Source organism: Microtus oregoni, unplaced genomic scaffold, assembly GCF_018167655.1.
Source record: "Microtus oregoni isolate MIOR12 unplaced genomic scaffold, Mior012 000071F_ref0000514, whole genome shotgun sequence".
NCBI lineage: Eukaryota > Metazoa > Chordata > Mammalia > Rodentia > Cricetidae > Microtus > Microtus oregoni.
This window is the reverse complement of record NW_024543978.1, coordinates 1,946,019-1,963,206: the sequence shown is the minus strand read 5'-3', so window position 1 is coordinate 1,963,206 and position 17,188 is coordinate 1,946,019. Positions and strand designations below refer to the sequence as shown.

General features: G+C 49.2%; 1 protein-coding gene across 1 annotated transcript in view; it reads right to left on the bottom strand.

The window, feature by feature from the left end:
* Nucleotides 1-2,437: 2,437 nt before the first annotated feature.
* Nucleotides 2,438-17,188, bottom strand: part of Taf4 (TATA-box binding protein associated factor 4) — a 61,381-nt gene continuing 46,630 nt past the window's right edge. Inside the window, exons 8-15 of the mRNA XM_041641881.1 lie at nucleotides 16,227-16,374; nucleotides 13,444-13,558; nucleotides 12,956-13,125; nucleotides 12,514-12,644; nucleotides 11,566-11,691; nucleotides 10,281-10,337; nucleotides 9,769-9,888; nucleotides 2,438-3,863 (exon numbers count right to left, since the gene is read on the bottom strand). Coding sequence (XP_041497815.1) covers nucleotides 3,696-3,863; nucleotides 9,769-9,888; nucleotides 10,281-10,337; nucleotides 11,566-11,691; nucleotides 12,514-12,644; nucleotides 12,956-13,125; nucleotides 13,444-13,558; nucleotides 16,227-16,374 — 1,035 coding nt within the window. The 3' untranslated portion in view covers nucleotides 2,438-3,695. The remainder of the gene's footprint in view (nucleotides 3,864-9,768; nucleotides 9,889-10,280; nucleotides 10,338-11,565; nucleotides 11,692-12,513; nucleotides 12,645-12,955; nucleotides 13,126-13,443; nucleotides 13,559-16,226; nucleotides 16,375-17,188) is intronic.

The window sequence follows — 17,188 nt, the reverse complement described above, 5'->3', positions numbered from 1 at the left end:
GAAAGGCCCACCAGGACCTCAGACCCAAGCCCCTAGACCAGTCTCTCCCTGAAGATGTACCCTTTCTTTAAAAATGACTCATTCCAGGGCAGTGGGCTCAGACCTGGACACCCAGCACTTTCCTCCGGCTCAGGAAAAGGTGCTTGGAGAAGTTGGTATTCACGATGACATGTGTAACAACAACAACAACAAAAATCACTCACACAGTCAGTTATGGTGCAACTGGGAAGGGCAGGAACAATTAGCCACGTGTCTATTTTGAGAGTGCCGAGCAGCTAATGACATTTATGGCTCGGCAACTGCTCTAGCTGGGAAAGACAATGGGGGCACACTCCTACAAGCAGCCTCCTGGGATGCAGCCACAGGATCCCTGTCCCAGCTCCAAGACACAGGACTTGTTGGCCTAGAAGTAGGGTCAGGGAAAATAACCTGTAAAATCCGACTCAGGCCTTTTTCTGAACGCTGCAACCCTTTACTACAGCTCCTCATGTTATGAGGACCCCTGGCCATTAAACCATTTCATTGCTACCTCATGAACTGTAATTTTGCTGCTGTTATGAATCATAAATATCCAATATGCAATCCCCCATAGGGGGAGGGTCGCAATCCACATATTGAAAACCACTGACCTAAGGGTTTGGCTAGGTTGTCTCAAATCTGGCCTGACAAGTTTTGGGATTACCTGGGAGACAGGCCTCTGTGCACGCCTGCAAGTGGTACTCTTGATTTCAGAGACCCCGTAGTGGGTGGCATCCATTCCACAGGTTCCATGGGTGGATCCGCAGTCCATCCTGGCCTGTGTAGTGGAGAAGGGGAGTGGATCAGCAGCAGGCTTCCACTCTGCTTCCTGACTGCTCTGCCGCCTTAGCTCCTGCCATGACAGGCTGGACCTTTGAACCCTTTCTCCTTCATTACTTCTGTCAGAGGTATTGAAACAAGCGTCTCACACAGCCTTCGTTAAATGCATTCTCAATGTATGGTCTGGGTGCTACTGTCAACAGCATGTTCCCAAGTTTTCTCACGTGTCCATTCCCCCCATCTCCATGTGCAGAATTACACTTGGCTGTACGTCTTAAATGTGGCACTGAGCTCACACAGCCTCAACCAGGCGGCCATCCAAGAGGTGCCTCCATTTTCCCTGTCCTCAATCCTTACTTCACCTTCTCCTCCAAATCTGGTCTCATGCCTGATGGGACCAGCCAGAGCCCTGAAAGAGCGGGGGTAGTGAGGGCAGAGGTTCTCTGTGGCCCTAAGTCAACAGGAGACACGAATCGCATTGCTTTCTCTCCCTGATGTGCAAACAGCTAAATGGGACCCGAGACAACTCCTGCCCTGCTGCCGGCTAAGTGTCAAGTGGCCTCAGGAACCCAGCTCTAGAGTTTTCTAGTGCCAACACCACCACTGCAGGACCATCTCACCTGGGCACAGACCTAAGTCTTCGCTGCGGCTGCTCTGGAGGACTGGACACCGCAGGAAAAGCAAGGGAGTGAAAGCCTACTCAACCACACTCACAGGGAGTCAGCACCCTTTCCGTAGTCAATCGCAGGCCAGGAAAGGTGAGAAACAAGAGCAGAGAGGCCACAGGAATCTTACCCCACAAATTCACTGTCCCTCTCAATGTTTCGGTCTCTCAGCGTTCAACACTGGAGGTGCCGTGTGTTGAACGGTGTCCCTCCCAAAGGTTATGGGGCATCTGGATTTGGAGATGGAGTCTTTGATATGGTCATCAAGCTAGCATGATGTTGCTTGGGGACCCTTGACCTAACGAGACTGGTGTTCTGACAGAAAGCTCCACAGACCCATGCCAGGGGTGTTCAAAGGGGAAGGCAGAGAGAAGGTGTTGCTCCTGCATGCCCAGGACCACCACAGAAAACCTGGAAGGCAAACCCTTACCACCTGGACCTCAGGCCTCCAGCCATCCAGTCAGGACCTGAGAATATTTTTGTGCATGGCCCCTGGTCTGTGGCCTTCATTATGACAGCTGTAGGAGATCAGGACATCAGTGATGTCAATGAAGGCCGAGTCTTCAGGTAAGCCTACCCACCTGCCAGGAGTAGAGGCCCCAGTTACACTGACAGGGGGCTAGGAGGCATGGCTCACTGTGACCACCAAATACACCAGAGTGACACAAACTCCATCCCTCTCCCGTTTATACCAGGTGAGACCATCTGGTCACCTACAGCCAGGCTTACTAGGGTATCCATCTATCCTATACACCCGACCCCCACCCCAGATGGTCTACAGGATAAGGCCTAAAATGCAAACAGCACAGCTCCTCTGTATCTTCTGGGTGGACAGAACGGAGGACTGGCCCTACCTCCAGCCCCCTGGGCCTGCCCTCACAGTTAAGCCCCAGATTCAGTCGGACCAGAGAGCAGTCTTGAAAGCATTATCAGAGACTCTCAAAAACTGGAAAAACAGGCACAACAAATACAGATAAATTTGTTTTTAATAAAGGAGTTAATTTTCTTTCAATCCTATATAAAACAATAGCAATTAAAAACTTCATTTTTGAAAGTAAAATATTTACATATGAACAAGTAACTGTGCAAAATTTACATGAAAAAATGGAAAGACGGGATTTCCTAAAAGATAAAATGAAAGGTGTAACAGTTCTCAGGTGTTGGTAAAAAATACTGATCAGCGTTCCGCTCACACGTGCGAATTAAAGTCTAACATGAGAATCCACACGGAGAAAGCCAAAGTATTTACAGTCATAAAAGTACTATCAATAGACAATTTAATACAATAACCTCTGAAAATATAAAGAACCAATTAGTATATTTGTAATAAAAAAATAGGTACAAAGAAGGGCTTTGCTCTGGACGCCTGTAAGGTTGGCCACAGCTTGCATACAGTCTCTTAGCAAAATAATTATAGTTTACATAGCCATTTTATGTTATGTGCCAAAAATTATGTACAATTACCGACAAAATACAGCAACCATTTCCAACACTTGATCCACACTGAGAAACAGTCTGTTGTTGATTCTTCTCAATTCTGATTTATTTCATCTAAGTTTTCACTCTGAGCTAAAAACACAGTGCAAGTAAAATATATTTATGCTGAAAAAGGTTCTCGCTTCCTTCCACTTTACAGCTTCAAAACTGCAGCAAATAAAATGTATTTGTACAGGTGCTGCACCCCAGCCTCCACTAGCAGAAATGCGACCCTGCTTGGAGGCTGTGTCCTGGGGAATTTCGCGTAGAAGGGAGGTAAGGGACAGGGTGGGTGGGTGGGGGTGATAAATAGTCTAAAAATCAGTTTGCTTCGCCAACTGACTGCTACAACAGTAACGTGAGTGAAATGAGGTCACCGGCTGCAGACGTACACCCAGTGGGTGAGTCAGAGTGAACTGAACCAAGACGCACACAGGATGAGCAACTGCTAATTATTTGCTAAGCGCTTCCATCAGTCTTTAAATATGGCTTGTTTGGCAAGAAGGCCACTCAGTCGAGGATGAGCTTGGGTCAGCTGTCCTGTAAGAGCATCCACAGGCCTGTATTCTCTCTGCTGCAGACATGGTTCTGCCGCGCTGAAGAGCTGACTTAGAAACAGGAGTATAAAACTGCTCCACTGTAAAGGGTGGCTGTTTTTAAACAATATCCCGTTTGCTTGTTACAAAAAGGCGTAATCTGCAAATATATAAAAAAGTCCGCAGGCATCCCATCAGAAACACCGGCTGGCTCATCCTGTTACTTAAGGAATGCTTTGTAGAGCAACAGTGAATGGCTTGTCTCACGCTCGTTTTCTAAACAAAATATGAGGTCCCTGAGGTTGACCCGCGTGATTCTTTGCCGTGTGAACTGTCTGGGGGTTCCCACACCGGAGCTGCCTGGGACCGCTGCGCCTGGGCCTGAGCCCTGGTGACAAGAAAGAAGAAGACAGAGCATTAGTGGCTGTAGAACAGTTAGGAGGGAGGGTGAGACTCAAGAATCCCCTAAATATCTCAGGTCCCTGTTCTGAAGAAAACAGGCACAGCACAGCCCCTTCCGCGGTCCTAGGGCTGGAGCTGAGCTGCTAGGAAAGCCCTAACTAGGGCAGAGGCCCCCATTCCCCGTTCTACCACATACTCAGGATGCCACCCTCCAACGCCCCCAGAGTGAATCCTGGGGGGAGGAAAGGCAGGAGCAAGGGCTCCCTCCCAGAGGCTCTGAGAAACACAGACCCCCATTTCCGTATCACCATAGCAATGCCCAGAGGCTCAGGTGAGGGGACCAAAGCTCACACTTGATGCCACACCTGGGACTGTGCCATCCCTGCTTGGCTGACAGAGGCACTAGGCCTGGATGCTTGGGCTGGGCGGGCTGGTGGTCAGCTGGAGAGGCCAACTGCTCAGCGGTCATGTTGGTGGATCCACAGCCAGGGAAGGGGTCCCTTTGCAGACACCTAGCCCTTGGGCCACCAACTATCCAGTGAGCCGACCCCAGTTCCTTCCTGCTCAGACATGTGGGTGCACTAGGGCTGACTTTCAGCCACTAGGCAGTGGTGTCCAGCAGTTTGTTATATCACTGCCTCCATCTGACCCCTGCTGGGCTCAAACCATAAGATCCCAGTAGGCAGCTTTTCTCTTCTTCACAGCAGAGAACCAGGCAGGCGTCTTTCTGGCTGACCTGCTCCTGCACATCCAAGAATATGTGCTGCAGTGGCAGCCTCACTGCGCCTCCACTGCGAAGCTAAAGAAACTCAAGTATCACATTCCACCCATGTGGCCACAGAGGCCCAGGCACTAGGTGGCAGTCACAGGAAGCAGGCAGGCTAGGTGAAAGCATGCCTGTATGACCTGGTCTTCATCCACATGTCAGTCAACTGAAGATACTGGAGTTTTCCTCAGGAACTGGGAAGCCACCACTGTCCATCTTTGGTCCCAGCCGCCACCATCATCCTGGTATCCATATCCTTTTGGGTGGACAATCTCCTTGGACTTTGGTGCCAGTAACAGCCCCCAAGCAGTGTTTCGTCATGAGATTAGTGGAGCCTCTTACAGGCCACAGCAAACATGAGCAGTTGGTAAGAATGAGGAAAACAATCCATCTCCCCAAAGCCACCTCAGGTTGCAGTAGGGCAAGCAGGCCCATAAATTTCCTTCAAAGGGGGTCTTGGTGATCTGGACAGAGCTACAGGCCAGTTTCTGGGAAGAAAGCCAGTAAGAAGAAGTATCTGTAACAGGAGTAGCAAAAGGAGGGGCTGCTGAGATAGGTAGAGTCCACAGGTCCTAAAATCCGGTTGCAAGTTGAAATCCAAAATGTCTCATTTCCAGATGTGAGTTCCACTCTCGTTGTACTTGCTATACCTGATCCAAATCGCCCTGACTATAGACCCAAGAGAGAAACTCAGGCGATGACGGTGTGGTGCCCAGGCCCACAGAGACCCTGCCTGGGCAGCAGGATGTGTCAGTGGCCAGTGTCCAAGCTGTATTTCAAGCCTCTGCTTTCAGGAGAAACAGCCGACACCAAGGCTGGGATGAGGGGGAAGCACTCATATCGGGTACAATAGTTAAGAAGTGCTAAAAGTCAGAAATTGAGACAAACAGGATCAAATCGGTGCCCCAAACTTTCTGACGAGCCAATGTTGACAGTGATGAGGCTCAGACAGCTTCATGTACCAGCCTGGCGGTACATCTGTTACTGCTGGACCCAATCAACCTGAGGGGTCAGCAATCAGATGACAATACAACACAAATTCTAGGGACCTTGTGTTCTAGGGGCCTTCTTTATTAGCAATACTGTGGGATTTGGGTTATAAAATCAGAGGCACAGAACACTGGATGCTATAGCCATTTCTGAGCAAGTACAGGGCTGACCACAGCAAAGAGGAGTCAAACCCTCAGCCTCAGAACTGAGACCAGCTGACCTGAGTGAGAAGACAGTGTGGCACCCAAGCATATCCAAAACCCTCAAGGGCTATGGGAGTACACACAGGTCATCCGGCCTGGAGTTGCAGAGGCCCCTGGGGAGGCTTAGCTGAAGTACAGGGAGGGAGTGGATATGTTCCTGGCCTCGGGGCTGGAAGCTTCTGTTCAGAGCCCTGTACAGGGACCGACAGAAACAAGGCATGTTCCAGTGCCACAGAAAAGCTGAAACCTTAACATAGTTAACACCGGTTCAAAGAACTCTCTGATGTGTTTCAAGAGTGGACATGGAGACAGACAAGACGGGCGTGTGCATGGGCACACACGCACCCGTGTGCGCGCACACGCACAGCAGCCATGCCAGGGAAACCCTCCCTGTACTGCTGTGACTACCCACCTAGCCTACCCAAGGCTATTGAAAGGACTAAATGTGTGTAATCTCAGCTATCTAACTTGCTCTATTATGGCCGGACTGCTATAGGGTTAGGGTCTGTGCAGCAAAAAGTAGTTCTGTGTCCCAAGGAAAGTGCTGGTCTCCCCAAGGCTGCAGGGCTACCATACTGCAATCTGATTTTTCATCAAGCAGAGCAACAGACTGGAGTTCTGTACCCCAAACAGTATGAGGGTTCCTCGGAAGACCCTAAAGCCATAAGATAACTGTCTCCTGATGAGCTAGACAACGGTAGGTCAGCAGAGCAGCACGTAGGAGAGCAGCCTACCCGGGACCAGACGAGCCCTACTCACCTGCAAAACTTCTCAAGAACAGTAATAAACACCCCAAAATTCCCTAAGAAATGACATCACTTCTAAGAGGCTCAGCGCCAGGACCACCCCCTTCACCCACCCCAGCACAAAGCTCTAATGAAGCCCTCAGAGAAATTGCCCCCACACAGAGTCAGGGTATTAGAAGAGAGGATCCCACCCCAGGGCATGACCACACTCCAATAAGGTTGCTCCTGACAGGTAGAGACACGCAGGAGACTGGAGAACAGGAAGGAACCTAGGACATGTGTCCAGGTAGTCCAAACTCAGGCAGTGAGGAAGGATCCCTTGTAAGGCTTTATAGGTCCTCAGATGGCAAAACAGAACCTTCCACACATGAAGGGAAGGGGAAAAAACAGGGAAAATTCAGGGTCTGCAAAAAGGTTCTCAGAGTCAGCAGACACTGACATGGCACAGGCTAGACAGAGTTCCCAATACTGCCAGGAGAGGGTGCCATCACCCCACGAGTAACGTAACACCAGGGGCCGTATGTGGGACATAGAGCACAGTCACAGACCAGCTTCTGGTCAAGCTGAGAAGATCAAGGGCAGCACCGTGCCTCTGAGCAATGAGTAACAGGCCCCAGAGGCTCAGAAATCAGAAGCACCCATCTCACAGAGAGGAGAGACAAAAATCACCTCAGGAAGGAGAGACCAACATGAACACAATAAAGAATGCTAAGCAAGTCCAGGAAAAGGAGAAAGAAAATCAGAAAAGAGAAGGAAAAAAGAGTGGCAAGGGTCAGAAAAGCAGTCAAAGAAAGTGCTGGCACTATGTAAGCAGAAAGATCAAGGCTTGCAGCACAGTGAGGGCCCCAGAGCAAGAGCACCATGGCACCTGTCAGCAGCAGCAAGAAGCACAGCTGAGTTGGAGAGGCTGGCTTCATGACACACAGAAAAACTATGCCAAGACAAAGGTTTAGTTAGCCTCTAGCTGAGTAGGGAACAGCTACCAGGAGGCCAATCTCACAGGACAAGGGAGAAAGGGAGACAGAAAGTGTGAAGAGAAGATACCATTGCATCAAAGAAACAGCTATGGGACTAAGAACATTTAAATTGTTTAAGGACAAAAACAACCACAAGAACACAAATATAAACCTGCCTTAGCATCAACAACCTTCACAAAGAAGACAAGTGTGAGCATGAACCCTGGCTATCCCAACACGTGGGTGGTGAAGGATCATGAACTCAAGGTCAGCCTGGACCAGAGCCAAGTGGCTAAATCCAAAAACTGTAAAGAAATCAGGAACAGTGGCACACGTCTTTAATCTCAGCACTCAGGAGACAGAGGCAGGTAATCTGTGTGAGTTTGAGGCCAGCCCGGTCTACGTGGTGATTAACAGGACAGCCAGAGCTACACAGTGAGACCACCACAATAATAATAAAGATAAAAGAAAAAGTCAAAAATGTACGTGTGGTGGTTTGCATGAAAATGGGCCCCATAGGCCCACAGAGAGAGACACTTTTGGGGGTGTGGCCTTGTTGGAAGTGTGTCACTGAGAATGGACTTGGAGGTTTCAGGTTGAATCCCAATATGTGTCTCTGGGTTTTTATTAATCAAGCCTCAGGTCAAGTGGCACCACGAGGGTTCAGTCCCTCTTCAGGATTAAGGACAGAGTCCATTAAGACTCATCTTAAAACAGTGAAAAGCCACACACAGAGGTATTGTTTTGTGCTGTGCTGTGCTGTGCTGTGCTGTGTGCTGTGATGTTAGTGTTAGTTTGGAAGAATTGCCCCACCTCTCCACAGAACCTTAACTGAGTGGCTGCTGAAACAAGAATCCAGCCCACACTCTTCAGGGAAAACCACGGAGCCTCCTCATATCTGAACCAGGATGTCCAGCACTCAGGCAACAGTCTTGACATGCAGTGAAACAGGGAAGTGGTCCACACTGAGAGAGAGCAGTGAGGAGAAACTGAGGCTGGGAAGGAAGCTTCAATACGCATGTTCAAAGACTTAGGAGGGATGCAGCCACCATCCAGACTTCCACATCTGCCACACAACGAGATAGGAACTTTCAAAGAACCAACACATCAATGGGTCTCAACCTTTCTAATACAACAACTCTTTAATACAGTTCCTCACGCTGTGGTGACCACCCCACCATAAAGTCCTTTCCCTGCTGCTTCATAACATGAACTGTAATGTGAATGCCTGTTTTCTGATGGTCTTTTGGGGTTGCAGCAAACAGGTTAAGAACTGCTATATGCGCTAAACTAAGTTACATTGGTAAATGAGAACGTCATTGGAAATTAACAACCAACACGGGCTGGCAGAATCCCCATCAGGTCAAGGAACATGACCCAATCTGAAGGGCAAGAGGAAAAGGAACAAAGGCCATACCAGAGTGTAGTGCATGTGTAAAGGAACAAAGGCCATACCAGAGTGTAGTGCGTGTGTAACAGGAGCAGAGATGCATCAAAGAAACAACGGCCCAGGTGTGCCAAACGCACTCTTAAAGCGGAGATCCACATGTGGATCTGAGCAGCTCAACAAATGGAATGGGCTGAACGCCCAGACTTAAACTAACAAAGAAAACCTCGAAGAGAAAGGTCCAGAGTCACAGCAGTCTTCAGGTAAACTGACACAACACCCACTAGCACCTAGAGCTTTGCAGCCAGTGACTGGCTCACAGGTGAGCATGAAGTAAACACCAGCAGACAGGTGGGCCAGAAGAGCACACCAGCCCAGACAGCCTCCAATCCCCCAGGACTAGTGAAGCAGACCCTGGATCCTTCATAGGAGAAAGGACAGCAGTGAGGACAACCAAGAATAGATACAGAGGGAGGCTACTACTCTTCCTAAATTCAAATGACAAAAGTTTAATGGAAAATTAAGGTGAAAGCTAAGACACTCCACCTTTGGGCTCAGGAAAACAGGTGACACCTTCTCTAAGTCACATGAACTGCAGGTCACCTCTTACTGGTCTGAGTTCTGTCCCATGCTTTTCAGAAGTTGGTCTGAACCTCATCAGAGACAACATGTCAGAGACAACATGTGAACGCATGTTTTAGCTCATGTGACATGCACAAATAAGGTGACTTGAATGTCAGCTTTCCACAATGCAAAACAAAGACCAGGAGCTCTGCTGGCTACTGAGGAGGGGACTCTAAAGCATCCTCCCAGGCCCTCAGCCCCATGTTTCTCCTGCTGTACCTCTGCTCCCGATCCAGACCCGGCACAGTCCACTTTCCTCTTCTTCCGGGGCCCGATCGCTGCTAACGCAGTGAGGTTGGCATCTCGCTGCCGCATCTGTGCCAGCTCCTGTTGCTGCATCTTCATGTTAGGAAGGAAACAAGAACTATTGTTGCTTCAGAGTTCTTACTACAGATCAGCAACAGTTATCAAGAACTTTCTCAAGTTTCCTAAGTCACAACTTCTTTAAAGTTTAGGTTTTTCAAACTAAGAACATGTCTGTGACCAAAAATATTAAGACTTTTTAAAAACAGAAGCTTACCTGGAAATGCTCAGAAAATGAGAAGAACAAGTTGAAGGGGCCTAACCCTCACTTCTAGAGAAGTCACCATGAAATCTCCAGCCAGTGCCAACTGCACAGGAAAAGCCTGTGATGGCACCAGTCACCTGAGAGCTCTAAGGAGCAACAACGCCCTTAACTCCTCTCTTTCTTGCTGCAGGGGCACTGAAGAATCCGTAGCTGAGAAGCTCACCTCTTTTGCTTTCTGCTTCAACCTTAACTGCTCTGGGTCTTCCTGTCTGGATCGAGACTGTGAGAGAGGAAAGGAAGAGTCATGCCTTCCATAAGCAACACTGAAGCGATACTACCATAGTCACCCAACAATAGCATCTAGTCAGAGCTCCTCATTAATTTTATAAATGTTTATATCCAAAAGATGAAAATTTAAGTTACACACCATGAAAAACAGTCATCATTGTAGTGGCATTTCGTTTGTATTTTAATTAATAAAGTTTGCCTGAGGATCAGAAAAGTAAAACAGTTCCACTGGTCATCAGCCTCACAGACCAGGCAGTGGTGACACACACCTTTAATCCCAGTAGCCACACTAGTTGCCATAAAAACTAGGCGGTGCACACCTTTAATCCCAGTGGTGCATGCCTTTAATCCCAGCATTAGAGAGGATTATAAAACAGGAGACAGCTCACAGTCTCATTCTCAGATTCCTGGAGGCAGGACCACCATTTCAGATTAAAGTAGAGGTGAGAGCCATGGCTGGCTTTTCTGGTGGTTTTTATTAATCTGGATTCACATCACTACCATCCAGATATGACGACACAGACTCTTAGGCACATGGCTACCAGTCTATCATAGGCCTCTGACTCAGTATGGTCTGAGAAGATAGCTTGGACAGGGCTTCCTGAGACCCTGGGCTCAGGGCTAGAGAGGCACCATTCAGCTGTCACCCCTGCCACTGCATAAAAGCTTAACACTGCGATTCGTATCTCTAGGTGATTCTAATAATGGAGGAACGAGGTTCCCACACTCAGCTCAGAATGCTCTAGACTGAAGAGCAATGTGATCCCACACCACAGTCTACAACATTGGGGAGGTAAAGTATTAGAAATATCTTAAGAAAGCCCACACCATCCGGCATGGTGGTGGGCACCTTTAATCCCAGCACTCAAGAGGCAGAGGCAAGAGGATCTCATGAGTTTGAGGCTAGCCTGGTTTACATCATGAGTTCCAGGTTAGCCAGGGCTATATAGGAGGGAGAGAGGAAAGGAGGGAGGAAGGGAGGGAGGGAAGGAGGGAGAGAGGGAGGGAGGGAAGGAGGGACGAAGGGAGGGAAAAGGAAGTCCACATCTGTCAAATCAAATCCCCACCCTCGAGTGCAGTCTCCAGCACTGAAGCACACACACCAAGGGAGCCAGGCTTCCCTCAACCTATCCAGTCACAACACCCACTCCTCCACACCAGCCGGGAACCCAATGTGCTGCAAGCCTGAGCCCCAGACCTGGAAGGAGGGTTTAACTTGCCTTTGCTGCCCGCATCAAGATCTCCCTCTCCTGCTCATCTTTCCTCTGCTTTTCAATCTGATCAAGCTGTTCAAAAAATTTGAGCTGAGCCCGAACATCACTTGCTTGCTCGTATCTGTCATCATCCTACAAAAAAAAAAATAGCAAAAACACTGCTCACCATGAATTTGGAACCCCGATAATCATGAACATGCTCTGTACAGATGGACCCTCTACACACAGCTCCCATGGTGGTGGCTGTGCACAGCTCACTGCTCCAGGCCATGCTCTCACAAGGAGGGGGAAGTCTCATCAAGTTACCAGGAGTCTGACAGGTTTCCAGTTGATAAACTTTGATAATTTTTAAGGAACATTTAAGTCCTTCTATGTAGAAGTATTATTTCTGTTTATGTTTTGTTTGTTTTACTTTCCCGACACAAGTGTTTCTCTGTGTAGCCTTGGCTGTCCTGGAACTTGCTCTGTAGCCCAGGCTGGCCTCAAACTCACAGAGATCCACCTGCCTCTGTCTTTCAAGAACTGGGATTAAAGACATGTGCCACCACACCCAGCTTGTTCTTAAAGCTGACAATTGGCCATATACTGCCCTGAAGGCACAAGCAGTGACTCCAATGACATCTGTGCAACTGCTCAAGACATATTTTGCCTGAAAATTCACTTTATAAACATAGGGCCACAGCTGGCTGAGAGCCTGCAGGTTTAGCTCATGCCTCAAGAAGGGACAGCAGCAGGTGGATGGAATAAGAGTAGAAGACTCCACAATTGTCCTAGCTGAGAGGCTCATCTTCCAAAGCAGGATCCCTGCAGAGCACCTGAGAGCCCTGCAGTGAATACGTGTGCCTGTGGCTGAGAGGATGAGCACAGGAACAACCAGGACTCCAAGGCTACCACACAGCCCTAGGTCAGGACCTGAGAGCATGGACATTCTCCCCAGGAAAATAGCCCCATTACCTTATAAGAGAAGTTTTTCTGCTGAGCTGTTTCAGATATTTTTTCTACAAGATTCTGCAGCCTTTGCTGTGTGGCATGAGACACATAACTCACTACATCTGGATGGAGTTCCGTGATGCCGTGCTTTTTACCTGCAGGCCATGCAGAAAAAGAGCACTTTATGGTACTTACCACACTGGCTTTGCTCATCCACTACTTACTGCTTTGTACAATCAAGGGCAACCTAAGCAGTCACTGCCCACCCTTCCACTACCTGCCAACCACCAGAGCAGCTATCATGGGGTGAGCCCAAACCAAGACAGAGGGCCCGCTCACCTACAGCCCCCGCACCCAGTGGAGCTACTGCAGAAGGGCTGTGCTGAGTCTCGTCAGGGTCACGGAGCACATCAGACACAGATCTGGACATTGAGCATCCTAGTGGCATCATCAGGAGCAAACATACCTATTTCCAGTATCCTCCTCTGCAAAGGTGCGGGGAGGAGGAAGGTGTCGTCTTTACAGGACCGAGTCAGTGTCCCCACCAACTCAGAGTTTGTGGCCAATATTCTTGCACTTTCTTCAGACAGGTTCACCCCAGCCATTGATGCAACATCGTTGATGTCATCGTCATCCCTGGAGAGGAGGGAGCAGAGGTTATGTTGTACGAGGAAATCACAGCTCCTTAAGGTGGTTTCAACTCGGTGGCAGCAGGCAGGTGGCAAGGAACCAGTCAGCTGACCTGTTCTCCATTCCTGCGGAGGGCATGAAGCCTCCACTGCTGCACTCATGTTGGAAACACACACTGACAGAGACATGCAGTCAGAACCAAGCAGAAACAACAGTCCTGAGGCTACCAGTGCCACGAACCAGTAGGGAAGACCTAACAGTGAGTGAAGTGGACAGCACGCCCTCCCATGCTCTCCCTGAAGTACACAGGGCGTCAGTCCTTACCGAAAGGAGCCTCCCCCTGGTTCCTTGAGCTTGTTCTTCTGTGCAGCAGCTGCTTGTGCAGAAACAGTAGAAAGGGCTTTGGTTCCAGGTAACACGGTGGGTTTCACCACAGGGACTGCAAAGCCAAAGACACAGTGGAGATCAGAGACTGCTACCAGAGGCCTGACTCTGCTGGCTTTACAAGCCCCAAGGAGAAACTGACATCTTGCTCATCACAGCAACACTCTCAAAACTCCGCACCAGTGGCTCTGAACTGCAGACACGGTTAAGCCGCAGGGTTGGATTGCTCAGTGGTTACACACTTGTACTGCTCTTCAGAGGACCCAAGCTCAGCTCCCAGCACCCATATTAAACAGTTCACAACACTGTGACTACAGCTCCAGGGGATCTGATGTCCTCTTCTGTACTGTGCGTACCTGTACACACCTGTACACACACTGTATGTACCTGTATGCACCTATACACACCTGTACACACACCGCACACACACTGTACACAACTCTACACACTTGTACACATACTCTAGGCACTGCACACACCTGTACACACATTGTGCACACACTGTACATACTGCACACACACGGCACACTGTATACACCTGTGTACACACTGTATGCACCTGCACACACTGTACGTACCTGTGTACACACGGCACGCACCTGTACACACACTGTACACACTTATACACATACTGTAGGCACTGCACACACAGCGTACACTGTATACACCTGTATACACACTGCACACGCCTGTACACACTGTGCACACCTGTACACACTGTATGCACCTGTATGTACCTGTGCACACTGTACACACCTGCACACACACTGTATACACCTGTACGCACCTGTACACACACTGTACAAACACTGTACGCACCTGTACACATACTGTATGCACCTGCACACACTGCACTGTACGCACCTGTATGCACACTGTATGCACCTGTGTACACTGTACAAACACTGTACGCTCCTGTACACACTGTACGCACCTGCACACTGCACACACACACACAGTCACAACTGTTCAAAGTGCAGAGAAAAAGAGACTGTAGCACCACACCCCCTCCCTTCAAGGTTCAGGGAGCATCATAGAAGGAGGGGGTGGAAAGACTGCAGGAATGAGAGACTGTGGAAGACTGCCGGGAAACAGTATTTTCTAGACATGACAGGACCCTTGCACATATAAACTCCAAGCAGCTATGGCTACATATACAACACCTGCTAAGATCAAGCAGCATGGAGGGAGGGAGAGGTGGCTCAGTGGTTAAGAGCCCTTCTTCTTCCAAAGGCCTAGGTTCGATTCCTAGCACCCACAAAGTGGCTGACAACAGCTCCAGGGGATCCAACACCCTCTTCTGGCCTTCAAGGACACGGGACACACACACAGTACACAGACACACACACAAAGACAAAACAACCATACACACGAAACAAGAATAATAATGTTGTTGTGTGATTTGTTTTGGCTTTTGGTTTTTCAAGTCAGGATTTCGCTACAGCTTTGGAGCCTGTCCTGGAACTAGCTTTTGTAGACCAGGCTGGCCCTCAACTCATAGAGATCCGCCTGCCTCTGCCTCCTGAGTGCTGAGACTAAAGGCAAGCACCATCACTGCTAGGCTCCCTCAACTCTTAAGTACAGGAGCAATTTCTGGCAGAGACGAACAGTAGGCAGACTGTTCAACTAGGAGACTGAAGCAGAATTACTGGAGCCCAGGAGTTCAGGGCCAGGGAAAATCAGTGAGGCTGCCTTAGGGACACGCAAGTGTAAGGGTACAATCTAAAGGTCTAAGGGGGGCATGTACCGTTTTAATCTAAAGTTCTAAGGGGGGCGTGTACCGTTATACTCTAAAGTTCTAAGGGGGGCGTGTACCGTTATACTCTAAAGGTCTAAGGGGGGCGTGTACCGTTATAATCTAAAGGTCTAAGGGGGGCATGTACCGTTATAATCTGAAGGTCTAAGGGGGGCATGTACCGTTTTAATCTAAAGTTCTAAGGGGGGCGTGTACCGTTATAATCTAAAGGTCTAAGGGGGGCGTGTACCGTTATAATCTAAAGTTCTAGGGGGGCGTGTACTGTTATAATCTGAAGGCCTAAATACAGTGGAAAGGAACTGATAGAGAATTATACTTCAGAAGGAACTTTATTGGGAGGAGCCATGGTCAGGCCTTAGAAGAGGCAGAGCAACTCACAAGGAGGCTTAATGGGGCCTGGAAGGGAGAGAAGAAACCACAAGGACAAAGCGGGTTTCTGAGTGGGAACAATGCTTCTACCACACGACCTAGACTAGCCTATGTGCCTTGAGGGGCACTGGGGTCCTGCAGCTTCCGAGGGAGGTGCTACACAGCTACTGCACAGCATAATTTCTGTCAACTCTAGGACAGAGGGGTGGGGCAGAGGAGGGAAGACTGGGGTGGTGAGAGCATGCAGACCACTAGCACAGGTGTGAGAGGGCGTGAGAGCTGCAGGCGCCGCGACCTCACTGCTAGGAAAGGGAGAAAAACAGCCAGGTCTGTGACCTCACAGATACGAACAGGGGCAATCATATGTAATTCAGGTTAATTTAAAAACCACATTGACAAGGGCAGTGGTTGCATAACCTCATAAATGTCACTGAGTGGTGTGCATAAAATCATTTTTTAAATGTTGAGTTGTCTGCTACATGAATTTTATCACAATGATTAAATGAAATCAAATACTATCCCACAACTGGCCATTTCCGAGACTAGTCAGCCCTGGGTGGAAGCAGCCGGTCCTGGGTGGCAGCAGCAGGGGCCTCACCTGGCTGCAGCTGGTTCAGTTGGATCTGCTGTGGTGTGGTGAGCATGATCCGGTTGTGAGGCTGCCGCAATGCGACCATGGGTGTCTGCGTCAAGGTCACCTGCGGGGGCCGGATCAAGGCTCCAGGCTTCGGGGGCTGCTGGATCACCTGGGGCACAGTCACATAGTGCATGAGCACACACACACACACACACCCAGAGGCCACCACACTGACCCATGAAGCCAGCTATTTGCTTCATCAGCCCTGCCCCAACCTTGCCCTGTCAGAAGCTCCAGGAAAGTTGGATATACATCTCATTCCAGATCTAAAAGCCCGGTTCAACAGCCCTATAACAACCCTCTACACACAGCTCCGAAAGACTGAGGCGAAGGCTACAGTGGAGCAAGGACATGGAGCACATGACACTTAGGACCTGCCCCGATCCTGGAGGGCAGCAGCAAAGCAAGACTGAGCTCAGACCCGTCCTGGTGGCCACACTCAAGTGACTTATTTACATTTTAAATTTTCTGTAGGGCCAGGTGATTTTTCATAGGCATGAAGATGAGTCTCCAAGTCCTGCCCTAAACTTGGTCCTCTGGCAACACAGACTATCCCCCTCATCATTCTCTGAACCATGCTTAGACCTCAGGGCTGGCTCAGCTCTGCCATCCTGCCATATTGTGCAAGGCTTACAACGGGCTCCAAGAGCCCACGGCACTGGCTGTGCTCTGGGCACGGCTCACAGGAAGCCACTGAGAGCATGATCATAAATCTGTGCTAGAAACTTTCCAGTAAGAATTATAGTTTTTGTAAAGGACACTTTTTGTGTGGCTGATGGTGTTAACAGAAAAGTACGGTGTCTGCATAGGAGTCTGAAGCCCTTCTAGATTTGAACCCCAACTCTGCTTTAAAAAAAAAAAAGGTAGAGGGTGTATTTTTGGTGGAACAGGACCTTGCAAGGGACTGAGGCTGAGGCCTGCCC